The 13,835-nt window shown below is 38.4% G+C and overlaps 2 protein-coding genes across 2 annotated transcripts; one reads left to right on the top strand and one right to left on the bottom strand.

Moving 5' to 3' along the window:
* The first annotated feature begins 317 nt into the window (after positions 1–317).
* LOC121985711 (probable F-box protein At5g04010) lies at positions 318–1,106 on the top strand. The gene has a single exon (XM_042539315.1). It carries the CDS (start codon positions 325–327, stop codon positions 1,096–1,098), a length of 774 nt encoding a protein of 257 aa, XP_042395249.1. The 5' UTR covers positions 318–324; the 3' UTR covers positions 1,099–1,106.
* A 41-nt stretch (positions 1,107–1,147) lies between these two features.
* LOC121985707 (transcription elongation factor SPT6 homolog) lies at positions 1,148–13,137 on the bottom strand. The gene is made up of 17 exons (XM_042539307.1): positions 12,958–13,137; positions 12,764–12,862; positions 12,523–12,649; positions 12,366–12,453; positions 12,129–12,282; positions 11,910–12,051; positions 11,558–11,816; positions 11,261–11,449; positions 11,072–11,179; positions 10,601–10,984; positions 10,271–10,381; positions 9,385–10,164; positions 8,537–8,678; positions 7,295–8,463; positions 6,984–7,193; positions 2,667–3,156; positions 1,148–2,143 (listed from the first exon to the last, which is right to left on the bottom strand). The coding sequence occupies exons 1-17, from the start codon at positions 12,989–12,991 to the stop codon at positions 1,608–1,610; spliced, it is 5,022 nt and encodes a 1,673-aa protein (XP_042395241.1). The 5' UTR covers positions 12,992–13,137; the 3' UTR covers positions 1,148–1,607.
* Positions 13,138–13,835: the final 698 nt, after the last annotated feature.

The raw sequence follows: 13,835 nt of genomic DNA on the forward strand, positions 1-13,835 counted from the left end.
ACGCCTTTCGGTAAATATAAAACCGTAATGCGCTTTTTAGTAAATATATTAACTGTAGTATGTCTTTTGGTAAATTGCCGAAATAAAAATAATTCATCGATGACGAGGATTTTTGAACACGTGTGAGACCGTCCGAGAAAGAGTAAGGACCACGTGGACGACGTCCCGACTGCACGTGTTGTGTGCGTTCGACGCGGCGCCGCCATGAACCTCGAGCACGGGCTGTTCGCGACACCTTGTGCTCTCCATGCTCCGCCACGCCTACGCTGCCGCCCTCGGACATATATACTCCTTCCGAAGAGATCGAGTCCGACAAAGTAAACAATGGCGATGCCGCAGCCGAGAAGACAAGCTCGATCTTCCCCTCCGTGGGAAGTCCTCCGTCTCATTTCCGAGTTCGTGGGCGATCCCAAGTCCCTCGCCGTCGCATGCTGCGTCTCCAAATCGTGGCACGCCGTCTTCACCTCGGACCACCTATGGACGCCTCTCTGCCGCTCCCTCTTCCCTTCCTCCACCCACAACGCCACCGCCGCCGCCGTCTCCTCCCGCCACCTCTTCCAGCTCCTGCACACCGCCGCTTCCCGCCGCCGCCGAACGCGCTCCCAGCTCCTCCTCCACCTCCCACGCTTGATTTTCTTCCTCGACGTATTCCAGCGCGGCGCGCCGGTGCTGTCGCTGGCCCGAGCGGGGTCCGAGCTCGTTTCGCACCGAGGCGTCTTCCGGTTCGAGGTGCCGATGAACGGAGAGGAACCGGCGGCGCTCGACTCCGGCGACGATGTGAGGGTGGCGTGGACGGTGGTGACCGCGGAGTGGCGCGAGGCGTTTGGGTTGATGGAATTCGAAGGGCAGGCGAGGGCTGTCGGAAACAGAGAGATGTGGTTCTCTGAGAAGCTGCCGTACCCATCGGCATTTTGCTGCTCGGAGGCCGAGGCCGGGTTTGAGGCTCAAATCTTCATCGAGCTTGCCGATGAGGTTCATGGCGGCGGAAGGACTGTGGAGAAGGTGAGTTTTGGATTGATGAACACTAAGACGTGGAGATATGTAAAAGAGGAGGATGGTTTGCTTTATTTGCAGTACTTCCTAATGGATACAAAGTAGCAACTTCATTCAAGTGTGCAAGGCCACTCCTTATTTGAAGAAGAGCAAGAAAGCAATCAAATTTGAGTAAAGGACGAATAACTTGATGAATACAAAAGTGAATAAAAACAAAATGAATGGATGTACATGAGCATCCCCCAAACCCTACACAATCATTTAGCAAGAGACCATGTCCTGTGAAAAAACAAGGTTACAAGGATGGTTCAACCCACATTACATATATCAAGTACATGCTAACGAGACAACAGAGAGACTGAGAATTTCCTGACAGGCTTTTCACCAGTTACAGTTTGGTCGAAGCTTGAAACTCTCCTACTGCGGTAACCTAGAAACATCACAAGCCATGGCCACTGTTGAGTTGTCTCTCAGATGGAATTGAGATCGTTCGTTGAGTTGCAACGATAAATACGCTAATTTACACGTTAGCCCACTGCCGTTACAGAAGACGGACATGAGTAGCAGTATTAGTTACCATCCACCTGTGCTATTGAAGGCAGGCGAGACGATGTTCACCTCCTAGAATCACTCCATCCAGTGCTAGCTGCGAAGCCTGCGGCTGAACCATTAGGATTTGCTAATTCCTCTCCAGTTCTGCCACCAAAATCACTGCCTCCACTCCAGCCACCTCGGCCACTGACATTCCCGGCCCAGCCAGGAGCAGCACCATTTCCGACCTCCCAGGCACCCCTACCTCTGCCCCCTGCGCCACTGCCTTCCCTCGAACCTCCCTTGCTTCTATCTGCATGGCCTCCTGCCCAATCACCACCACTGCTGCTATCACCAGTGATGTTGCCTCTCCCACTGCCCCCGCTGCCCCATCCCCAAGGATCCTTTCCAGGGGAGTTGTTAACTTTCGCACCAGGAAAGGTGCTCAAGCCATCATTTTCGTTCATGCTCCACTTCGGTGTGCCATAATCAGAATCGTGTCCAATGCCGCCATAATTATTTCCTTTTCCATGTGGTCGCCCCCGTCCTCGGCCTGGACGTGGAACCCCACTAGGATGGACATCTCGACTGTTGATGCTCCTGGAGTCGAATCTGTCACCTGTTTGTAAAACAAACATCACAAGTGAACAACACTAGCAAACAATATTATTTGAACAAAAGAAGCTCTTTTCCTTGCCATGACCAATATCAAACAAAGTTTAAGCACAAGCTTCAAACTAGGCTACAAAAACTTTAGCAACAAAGAGATGCAAAGCATACTATGTGAACTAAAGAAGTTATTTTCCTTACTAACATCAAAATCAAAATTTAAACACAAGTTTCAGACGAAATTATCAAAACTAGTAAGCAAAAAGGACTGAATACTAAAACTAGTAGCAACAAAGAGATGCAAAGAACACTACGTGGACTAAAGAAGCTACTTTCCTTACTACGATCAATATCAAACAAAGTTCAAACTAGAATACCAAAACTAGTAGCAATAAGAGAACTGAATACTCAACAGATGTGACATGTCAACATCTAGAGACTTGTAAATTCTTCTGATGGAGGCAAAAGTTTGGATCTAGAATATTCATAACAATAGAACCAAATTAATGGATTATAAGATTTCAGATACAAACCTGTTCTAGAACCGGGAGTTGTTGATCTTTCCCGGTCTGAATTATAACCCCTCCAGCCATCATTACTGCCAGCTGAAGCACTGGCTACAGATCCACCACCAGAGGAAGCCCATGCAGGGCTTTTCATGGGTACCATTGCAGCAACTGTTCGTATGGATGGGCCAGAATCAGGTGGTAATTTGTCTATGTTCTTCTGAAAATACGCCACCAAACGATCAATATTGTCAAAATCCTTTTTCCGAAATCTAAAACCATTTGGGTACAGCCCTATGTACTCATGGTGTGGATTAGAAGTCCTAATATAGGACAAAATGAAAGTCCCTGGATGCTCATGTGAAATGCCAAACGAGTACACTATCCTCATAGGATTTGCTGCCTTTTCAGTTCTTAACAAATCGTCAACTTCTGTCTTTGTCCCTTTCCTGAATTTGCGGTAAGAAAGCATGGCTTTCAGGTGAGTTACCAATGGATCAACATATCTGTCCATAACCTGGAAGTCAATAAGGTGTCTCATTAGATTTTGCTAGCTTGTTCTTAAACTAACTGTAACTTAATCATCAAAATTGGTACATGAGGGATTTAACAAATGGAAAAACCAGTAAAGCCCTATATGCGGAAAATAGAATTACGTAAAAGTTGCAAAATATTAACCAGTTAGATGCCTAGAAAAAGCTCCTCTTAATTACATAAAAGTTAAGAAATGTCACAGTTTTCATCCTGCATACACTTCCATGACTTGGAAAATTTGACATGAGAAGAAGAAAGTGAAAGATATATCATTGCCTGGAAGAATATTTCACTAAAACTTAGTTGATCACTAGAGGATGTGGCAAAATAAACCCAATAATCCTTACTTTCAGCTCCCTAAAGCATTTTCTCGTTTATCCATTCCTTGTCTTTAGGTGCCTAGGTATCCATTATAAATCTTTTCATCATTTGAACTAAAGTCAGTATTTGCTTAAGACTCATTTACATCTCCAAAAAAAATTGTTAGAGATGATCAATCAGGCTATCAAGTGCAAATTACAAATTCCACCACCCTACTACGGTGATAATTGCAAGGGGAAAAGGCAAAAAAGGAAACGAGAATGCCTACTTGTAAGAGTGTATATTAAAAGCCTAGCTTTTGGTATAAACATTTATCTAGAAATAAGAATCACATTGGTCAAATGTCTACATTTATGATAAATGTAGTTGTTCAATTAATTTATATTGTAGATAACATGGTGTGTGGTGTCACACACAGAGGATCATGTTATCAGTACCTTATAAATTATAAACAGTAGCTCACGACCATAATGGAAAGGAACAAACCATTGAAAGGTCGTAGTATAATTAGGTATTAGTTTATCTTAACTATATAATTACACTAGTACACTTAGAGTGTATTGAGTAGGACCATTAGAGGTCGTTTCTTTTATACTGATTTTATAAAGAAACAAAGACCTCAGTTATTATGGAAGTGTGTGCTCTTAATCCTAATATAATAACAAGCACATATATTTGATATTTATTTCTTTAATTTATCAATGGGTGAGATTTAGTTCGATGAATCAATAAGCGATAAGTTGGGAAATAATATCACTTATAGTGTGTGTTGTTGATTATAGAAGGAAAGCGTGTCCTAGTGATCTAGGTTGAGAATGTCCCCAAGAGGAGCTCATAGGATTGTCATGTTAAACCTCGCAGGTAGTCCGACATTACGATGAAGTTGAGTGGTACTACTCTTGAGCTAGATATTAATTAAGTGAGTTGTCAAGAACTTACTTAATTAGTGGACATTTGTTATCTTAAACACGGAGACTAACACACTAATAAGAAGGAGCCCAAAATGTAATTTGGGATTGTGCGTAGTTCAATAATAGTTCTTTAGTGGAATGAATTGTTATTGATGAAATTAAGTTGTGTTCGGGGCGAACACGGGATGCTTAATTTCATCGGAGACCAAAACCAATTCCTCCTCTCGTCCCTATCGTAGCCTCTAGTATATAGAGATTTATACCCACCGCATACCCACCTTCTTACCATCCAATTGTACAAGCTATTGGAAAACTAGGGCCAAGACCAAATGGATGAGCCATGTAGGTGGTCGGCCAAAGCTTGGGTCCCAAGCTTAGGTGGCCGACCACTAGAATATTTAAAAGGATTTTTATTAAAATTATTTCTTATGTGGATATCATGATTTTAAAAGAAAGTTTAAAAATTAAAATTTCCTTTTATAACTTTCTACCAAAGATTAAGAGAAGAGATTAATCTCTTTCCTTATTTGTAGTTTAAAAGGATGGTTTTAATTTTTGGTAAAAACTTTCCTTATTTGTAAATCATCTACATGTTTAAAAGAGAGTTTAAAATTTGAAATCTTTCCTTATTTGTTGATTAAAGGAGGATTTTAAATTTTAAGAAAACTTTCAATTTTAATCATGTTCATGATTTAAAAGAGAGTTTAAAATTAAATATTCTCTTTTATAAGTTTCTACAAAAGATTAAGAAAAGATTTGATATCTTTCCTTATTTGTAGATTAAAAGAGATTTTAATTTTTAGAGATAACTTTCTTTTTATCCACATGTTTAAAAGAAATATTTTAATTTATAAAATTTCCTTTTTATTAACCAATCATGAAGGGATAAAATTATTGGAGAAATTTTTATAAATTTCTAGAAATAAATTAGGAAGTTTTAATTTTTGTTTTAATTAAAACTTTCCTTGATTTGTGGATTGTGGTGGCCGGCCAAATAAGTTGGAAAAAGGAAATTAATTTTTAATTAATTAATTTTTCTTTTTCATGGCAAAAGAATTAAGGAAGGTTTTATTAATTTTTCCTTATTTGCCAAGACCAAGGATTATAAAAGAGGGGGTAGAGGAGGCTTCATGGTGAACAACTCTATTCTTTTTCTTCCTCTCTTTTCTTCTTTGGCGGGCCCTATTTCTCTCCTCTCCTCTTGTTGGCCGAAACTTATCTCTTGGTGGAGCTTTTGTTAGTGGCCGGATCAAGGAAGGAGAAAAAGGAAAGAAAGCAAGCCTCGTTTCTAGCATCCCTTGGAGCATGGTGGTGGTGGCCGAACCTCTTCATCCTAGAAGATGTTTTGATGACCGAAACTTGCAAGGAAGAAGAAGGTGCTTGGTGGTTCTCATCTCGGAAGATCGTTGCCCACACAACGTTCGAGGTTAGAAGAGGAATACGGTAGAAGATCAAGAGGTCTTTCTAAAAGGTATAACTAGTAATTTTTCTTTCCGCATCATACTAGTTATTTATGGAAATAATATCAAATACAAGAGGCTTACGATTCTAGTGTTTCGAATTTGTTTTCGATATAGTGTTCTTTTGTTTTTCTTTTCCTTGTGATTTGATTGTTCTTTTCGGTTAACCTAAAGTTATTTTAGGAAATTAAATATTAGTTTTCCATAAAAGGTTTTGTCTAGTCGGTGGTGGTTGCTCCCATATCCAAGAAGGCCATGTGCCTCGCCACGTCAGTACTGGGAACCAATTATGGAAATTAATGTTTAATGGAATTAATAACTTAAGGTGATTTGGGTCGAACGTGTTAAGTTCCGCAGGAGATCCAAGTCTAAACCTAAAAGAACATATATATTAAGTTTTGAATCAAAAGTGTTAAGTTCCGCAGGCGATCCAAAATTTAATTTAAAAGAACACATGGTAGCTAGGAAAAGGTTCAGACCTTTGTACAAAATTTTTGTACAGTGGAACCTCTAGGTTTTCCGAGTAGCAACCAACACTACTATTGTCACAAGTGCAAACAGCCACCATCTTACTGACTGCCAGCCCTGCGCATTTTGATACTGAGATCCTGCCAACAGGTCCCACTCCAACATCTTAATATCACTTTTCATTGATGAAAAGGAAATATAGATAATGGAAGTGTTCATTGCACCATAGGAGTGGAGTGGCAACAAAATTCTCTCCACAGTATTTTCTATCCTATCAATTTGTATCCAAAAAAAATTGAAACTTCATCATCAAGCTATCATTTATAAATAAAAAGTTCTAATGTGGACTTTTTACTTCTACTGAGTTACAAGTTGTAAGAAATATTACAGAAGTGTTTACAAAGCCTTAGCTGGAAAATAACCATAGCTACTGTTTGCATCTATAGTATAACAAGCAATCACATGGAGATTAATGATATTAATCATTTATAAAGCATGTTAAGATGTCAATACTTTAAACCAAATTGAATCAAAAATGAATGATATGTCAGCTATAGTTTTTGTAATTTTAATGACAGTTCAGGAATCAAATTAATACACCTGCAAAGAGATGAAAATTATGTTAATAAAGTATTAATTGTGAACCAAACCTCGTCAAGATCTTCAAAGGTATCTTTATCAATTGTTAGGGTCTTCCCTAAGCGTAGTAAACTGGTAATATCTTTGTGATCTTTTCCTCCCTCCACTATTTCTTTGTGAGCATGCACTCCATCAAAAACCTTTAAAGTCAAAGTTAAAAATGATGGCCCCTTAGAACTTGGTCTGATGATGCTCTCACCAGGTTCCTTATCAGATAGGTACTGTCAAAATAAAAATATTTGGAATCAAGTTCAATATATTACCTGATTAGAAAATCAAATAATTGTCAGATCGTCGTGTGCAATTTATTAATGCAACACACCTCTATTGCTTCATCGGCAGTGACATTCCGGAAGCAAGGGTGAACAATCATTCTTGGTTTAAAATGCTTCTTTGCAAGTTCCTTCTTCTTTCTAGCCTTCTCCATATCACTTTGCAAACTAATCTCATCCTCATGATAGTAAGGGTCACGATTACGGATGTTGAAAGGCCTATTCCTCAAATCAGAAGCCTTAGCAGTTAAGTAAACCACATGCCTATTCTTGTTAACATTCTTAATCTTGCAGGTAATTATATCACCTTCGTGTATCCTTTCAGGATCAAACCCTTCATCCGAGTAGTCATCAGACATAATCATACCTTTCAAACCAGAATCAAATGCACAAACAATACGGCTCTCTTGCACATGACGCACTGTAACCTGAACAATCCGCCCAAGGGAGATTGTCTCATCTGTTTCACCGGAGAGCATAGCAAACTCCTCCTCTGGACTTGGATCTTTAAATGGTTTCCGCAAATCCTGGAATCCATGCAGAAGCTCCATCTTTATATCATACAAGGTCTCACTTTTGTCAGTCCCATACCTATCAAAAATACTCTTGGCATACTCATTGATATCAAGCAACCTAAGCATGTCTGGCCTTTCCCTAACATGTTCAATTGCCATCTCCTGTATATCATCATCCATATCATTTGGTTCATCTGGAGCATCCTCAGCATAGACATCCTTTGCCAGATTCCTTGCCAGATCATAGGACTCTGGATGAATTCTTGTATCATCCAAAAGGTCCATAATATGACTACTAGCTGCTGCTGCACCACTTCGACGGACACGTAAAAACCCAACACCATTAATGAACACTTTCTTTCTAAGAATTTTCATAGGTATCTCCTTACGGTTAAAAATAGACCCAGCCCGAACAAATGCTCTTTGTAACGCAGATGCTTTTCGAGGCCCGAGACCAGAAATGAATTGTAGAGGAGCACAAAGCCATTCATGGCTAGCAGCCAAGTTTATATCAAGGCCAACTTGGTTTGTAGCATCAATCATAACCTGCTCAACAACTTCATATTTTTCATCTGGTGTAAGGAAATGCTCCAGGGGACAAAGTTTCCATGACAATATCTCTTTTCCTGGTCCACAAAGTGTAGCAACCATGGCTAGAGGGTTTTGCAAGTATCGACCAAGAGCAACAGAACGCTTCACAATACCTTTTAAAAAAATAACATTAAAACAGATATAGCATGAAATCAGTACATAATCCAAAGAAAAAAAAACAATTACCAGGTTGACCAGGAAGTTGATCTGAAGAAACCCTTGAATTCTCATAAAGACGTGGCAAGGATTCATCACCAAAAATAATACTGATGTTTTCCAAATCTCGACTTACATCCTTTGGATGATCCTCTACTATCTTGAAAATAACCTGCCACAAACAATGTTTTCAAAGCAATTAAGTGCACAAATCTGAAAAATTGCAATAATCAACCGTAAACTAAATACCCGGGGCATACATATTCTGAAGCAAGTAATTTTTTCTTTTCTGGAGTAAACATGATACATGATCTTAACTACTGACTTGTGTCCAGAAGAATATCTTCTGATAAAAGACCAAACAATCACTAATATAGAACCATATATAAACCAAAAATATATTATGATTCTCCAACATACAAATCCCACTTTAAGCATCGGAAATCAGAAATTTGTACCTCAAACATGAAGTTGATGACGGGTCAACAAACCATACAATATTGTATGGAAAACATTTTTGAATTGGAGAATATGAAATACTTGACAAATTAGAACCTTAAGTCTATAATTATTTTATCGATCATCGTGTCAACTCCTTGGTAAATATATAGTGGACCCTTCTGATAACAATTCATCCATCTTTGCTATAATTGTTGCATCCCGAGGTCACAATCAATTTGTGTGGGGATTGGTCATCACAAAAATATAAAATAGCTGAATCTTGGCATTGCACGAGTCTAAGCATAAAAAGGAGTGAATGATAACAAATTTAAGGTAGCTAAAAGTATCAAAATTTCTTAACACGGTTGTATACAAGGGTTAACAGAAATGAATAAATAATCAAAAAGATGGAAAAGAGAAAGACAGTCATTACGTACTTCATATATATCATCCTTTAGTTGCCTGCAGGCCATGTTTGCTGCTCCAACACAGACAGCATGAGGATGGTGATCTGTCATGAACTTTAAAACTCGGTGGTGATCATTTTTCTTTCTCTGTTGATCAGCGGCAGCCTGGGACCGAACACTTATTGAACCAGCATATAATACATCCACCATTTCGCCTGCTGAATCCAACATAACAATTGTAGTAGCTGGCTTGCCAGGACCCCAACAACAAGCCATTACTCTTGATTCAGACTCATCTTCCAAATCATTCTCTGCATCCTTCCGTTTGAAAGGCGCAATGGAGACTTTGTTCCATAATTGTTTTCCATATTCCATAAGAAGCCAGTTTTTTGCCCTAGCAGTCAAAAGTGACCGAGCTTCCTTTTCCATTATTGGAAGAATAAAAGTGAGAAATGAATCCTCCAATATCAGTTTCCGTTGCACATTCCAAAGTTTAGCAGATGTACTAACACATTCACTAAGATAACATTCAGAAGCATCCGATAACAATTTCTTCTGAATTTCATCAGGTAATTTAATTGTGACCTGAATCAGTTTCTCTGCTTCACCTTTTTGGATAAGTAACCACTGTGCATCACTAAATTCAGACAATGGCTTGTTGCGAAGCCACTTGACACCTGCAAGTTGATGGTAAGGATCAATTGTGGTATTTCCTTCATGGGTAGGGCTTGTTGACACAACAGCCTTCTCCATAAAGATACTGCGCACATGTTTTCTAACATTAGGCTCACAGCCAATCTCTACAGCTGCCTGCAAGAGAACATAACTCACAAAAGATCAATAAAGCTTCAGGCTAAGATTATTTCAAGAACACTGCATGCATAAACAGGAAAAGATGGCACATAGACGTGCATACCATGTGCCTAGCTCCTTTAAGCACATCTTGAGGAGTTTCAAACAGTGTGCATGTAAAATTTGCAGCTATTTCTTCAGGTGTTTCTTTTCCATCTTCCAATTCATCTGATATCTGTTGGAAGGAAATAAAAATGTAAAAAATAATAATAGAACCTCTTTCACAAAAATCAACAAGCTTTTATTATGGAAGAAACACAAAATAAACCCCATCAACATGAACTTGTTTAGTGAGAATGTCAAGTCACGAACTGAATGATGAAATAGCACACACATACACCTTTGACTTATTTGGCAAAATAAAATTAGGAAAAAGTTTTAAAAAATAAATCACCTTTTCTAACGAGAGAAGTAAACCAAATTGTTCAGAATTTGCACCAAATTTGTTGGCAACTTCCCAAAGCCCAGCTTTGTGGCACATGCTGTACAATGATTTTCTCTTTGGTTTCTTAAATTGCCCATCCTCCATATCAACTTCGCCAGGTGGAAAATGTAGATTGAACTTTGCGTCAATATCATCAACCTCTCTTTCTGATTTTGCATCCCTTAATGCCTCAGTGATTGATTTAAAAAGCTGTTGATTCAACGCAAGTCTAGATTCATTATCAATTCTCCGGGCTTCTTCTTCAAAGCGTCTGTTATAGTAGGATTGAAGGGCGTTCTTCCTTTTCTGAAGCAACAACCATTTTTTGTCCAAGGTTTGAACTGCCCAAAGAACCTAAATAACAATTGAGATTGCTCTAAGAACATATTTCATCTCCAAACTATTTGCATAAAAGATACACCAGAATTAGTTATCAAGTACCTTATGAAATTTCAGCTTTGGAGTACCTTCACTCTCCTGCACATTGGCATCAGGATCCTTCAAAAGGCTATGACACAACTCCTTGCGATACATGCTAATGAAAGGAACCTGGAAAAAATACAACAGAGTATTCCATCTTTTCAAAAGCCCTCAAGATACATAATTTAAAGCATCCAAAATAAAACCTACATCAAACTTCTGCACATGAATCATTGTCAATACATTTCCAATTTCCTCTTTGTTTATTTCTTTGAGAAACTGGTCATAACCAAATAGAGGAGAGATACCACCATTTGTAAGTTGGCTGTAGATCCAGGTACTCTCCTCTTCTATACTCTTATCATCTGTTGGAGGTGGCCCAGTAATATCTTCAGACAGCTGCAAAGTAAAGAAAGTCAACCATCAGTAGATATTTAGTAATCTGAAATAAGGTAATTGATCATGCTGCAATATGTAAATTAAAACACTGGCAGTGAAGTTCGTTGCCTGAATTCTCTCAGGTACATCTGTTTCTCGTATACTGTCATCCTTTGGGGTCATATACTTCTCTGAAAGAATAAAAGGTTCAAACTCATCCTCCAGCTTCTTTTCACCCCAACTACTATCGCCAACACTGGAGGCTAGACTTTGCTTCCGGAGCATTAGAAGCTCATCAACATCACCAAATATCTCATGAGCTTCTTGTAGAGCAGAAGATGAAACTCCTGGAGCTTGGCCTGGCTTCTTTTTCTTTATCTTTTTCTTTCTGTCATAAGTAAGCATCCCAAAAACATTTAGAAAGCAGTGAAAAATACAAGAGAGTACACAGAAATGTCCAGCAAGCAGAAATGTATCACACCTTAAAACAGCACCAGTCTCATCAACATCTTCTTCATCAACAATAAAATCTGCCATTTCATCATCGTCACCAATGATGTCTGCATCTTCTTCTTCTTCTTCTGGCTGTTCCTCTTCCTCAGCAATGTCCTCAAGTGGCACCACTAAGTGATGAGATTGAAGGGTGAGTAGTTGCAAAATACTAATCAGCTAGTGAAACATATTCATTGTATGTGATTACCTTCATCATCCCCAAACAAACTACGTTTAAGTTTCTCTTCAGCTGTGCGGCTACCATGGCTGTTCTTATCCAAGTCTTCTTCATCTGAAAACCCAGATCGATCCTCCAAGTCATTATCCCTTCCAGCCTTCTTCAAACGCTTAAATTTGCTACCCTGCAGAAAATTAAAAAGAATAGAAAATCAGAAACGCATACCCACGCAATGTTAATCATGAGTAACGATATAAGTAAGCACACCGGCTGGGGTCGATGGAAGCCAGTTATGTTGTTATCCTGGAGCAACTCGTAATCGTCCTCATCAAGAACATAGTTCTTCTCCGAATCTCTGAAACACAGCTCAGATGTTCATTACTTAGCAATTGCTAGAATCACACAAGTAAATTCAATCTGTTACCTTTTCTTCTTCCTCCTTTTTCTATGCCTCTCCTCATCACTATCCTGCTTCTCCTCTTCCTCCTCCTCTTCCTCTTCTTCCACTTCATCCACTATGAATCCATCCTGTTCGTATTCATCCTGGCCCTCTGCGGTTAACAACAGGAACAACGCATTAGGCACTAGAAGCCCCTTGCCTGGGAAGATAAATCCCCAAAAGACACCAAATTTACGGTCCAAATTAATCAAGATCTTAACTGTACCTTCCTCATCTTCTTCATCATCATTATCCCTGTCCGCAACGTCATCCGCATCCTGCTCCATCGCTCGTTCTTCTTCGTCCTCTTCAACCTCAACCTCCTCTGTGCGAAGGGAAGAGAAGTTTGGTGAGTTTATTGCCGAAAGAAAGAGAAGTTAGGGTTTAGGATTGCTACAAATCGAACACCGAATTTTTCACCTTCGTCATCGGAGAGCACCGTTCGTCCGGCCATTGATCGGATCGTCAAAGTTTTGCCCGCACGATTTTGAGAGCGAACGTGTTTTTTGCGATCGAAGGAGAAACCTAAATCTACCGGAAATAAGAACCCTAAGCAGCAAGAGCAGGAATAAGAGGCAGAAATAAATATACTACGCTATCACTCTAAATTTATTAATAACGCACTTAAAAATTTAATTTATTAAACAATATTTAGATTGTTATTTTTTATAATTAATTAAAACAAAATAAAAATTATTTAATTTTATTATAAAAGTCTGTTATTTAATTTTATTAAAAACGTCTATTAATTTTTATTAAAAATTTAAAGTTTTATTTTAAAATTTTATTATTTTATAAAAAAAAATCATGTCCCCAGACAGTAAAATAGATAATGACTTTTTTAGTTAATATTAGTGTTATTAATTTTGAGGATGATCAATTTTCTCATGAGCCATCAACATAAATCAGGAAATATTATATTTAAAATTTGATTAGATTTCATTTTAGCATTCATAGCCGAATTAATTTTGTTATGATTTTATAAAAATTAAATGATAATATATTATAATAATTTCATTATATTTTTATGCAAACTATAGGGTAAGATATATATATAAATAAGCAATGATATGCTCAAGGAAAAAAATTTAAGGAAAATCTCAAGGATAGACACATAAAGTCATGCCCTACCATTTCACTTTTTGTAGGTTCCATCACTTTATGTATCTATCATTGAGATTTTCCTTGAATTTTTTTCCTTGAGCATATCATTTTTCATATATAAATATATATCATAAAATTCTCTCCCTTGAGTTGTGTCCTTGATCCTACCTAAATTTTATTTTAACCCATGAAAG

Source organism: Zingiber officinale, chromosome 5B (genome assembly GCF_018446385.1).
Source record: "Zingiber officinale cultivar Zhangliang chromosome 5B, Zo_v1.1, whole genome shotgun sequence".
NCBI lineage: Eukaryota > Viridiplantae > Streptophyta > Magnoliopsida > Zingiberales > Zingiberaceae > Zingiber > Zingiber officinale.

Excerpts from the sequence above, each read along its gene's own strand:
- LOC121985711 (XM_042539315.1), top strand. The coding sequence starts at position 325 with ATGGCGATGCCGCAGCCGAGAAGACAAGCTCGATCTTCCCCTCCGTGG.
- LOC121985707 (XM_042539307.1), bottom strand. The coding sequence starts at position 12,991 with ATGGCCGGACGAACGGTGCTCTCCGATGACGAAG. Across the intron at positions 12,863-12,957 it reads GGTGCTCTCCGATGACGAAG|AGGAGGTTGAGGTTGAAGAG; the intron begins GTGAAAAATTCG and ends CCCTTCGCACAG. Across the intron at positions 2,144-2,666 it reads AACTCCCGGTTCTAGAACAG|GTGACAGATTCGACTCCAGG; the intron begins GTTTGTATCTGA and ends TTTTACAAACAG.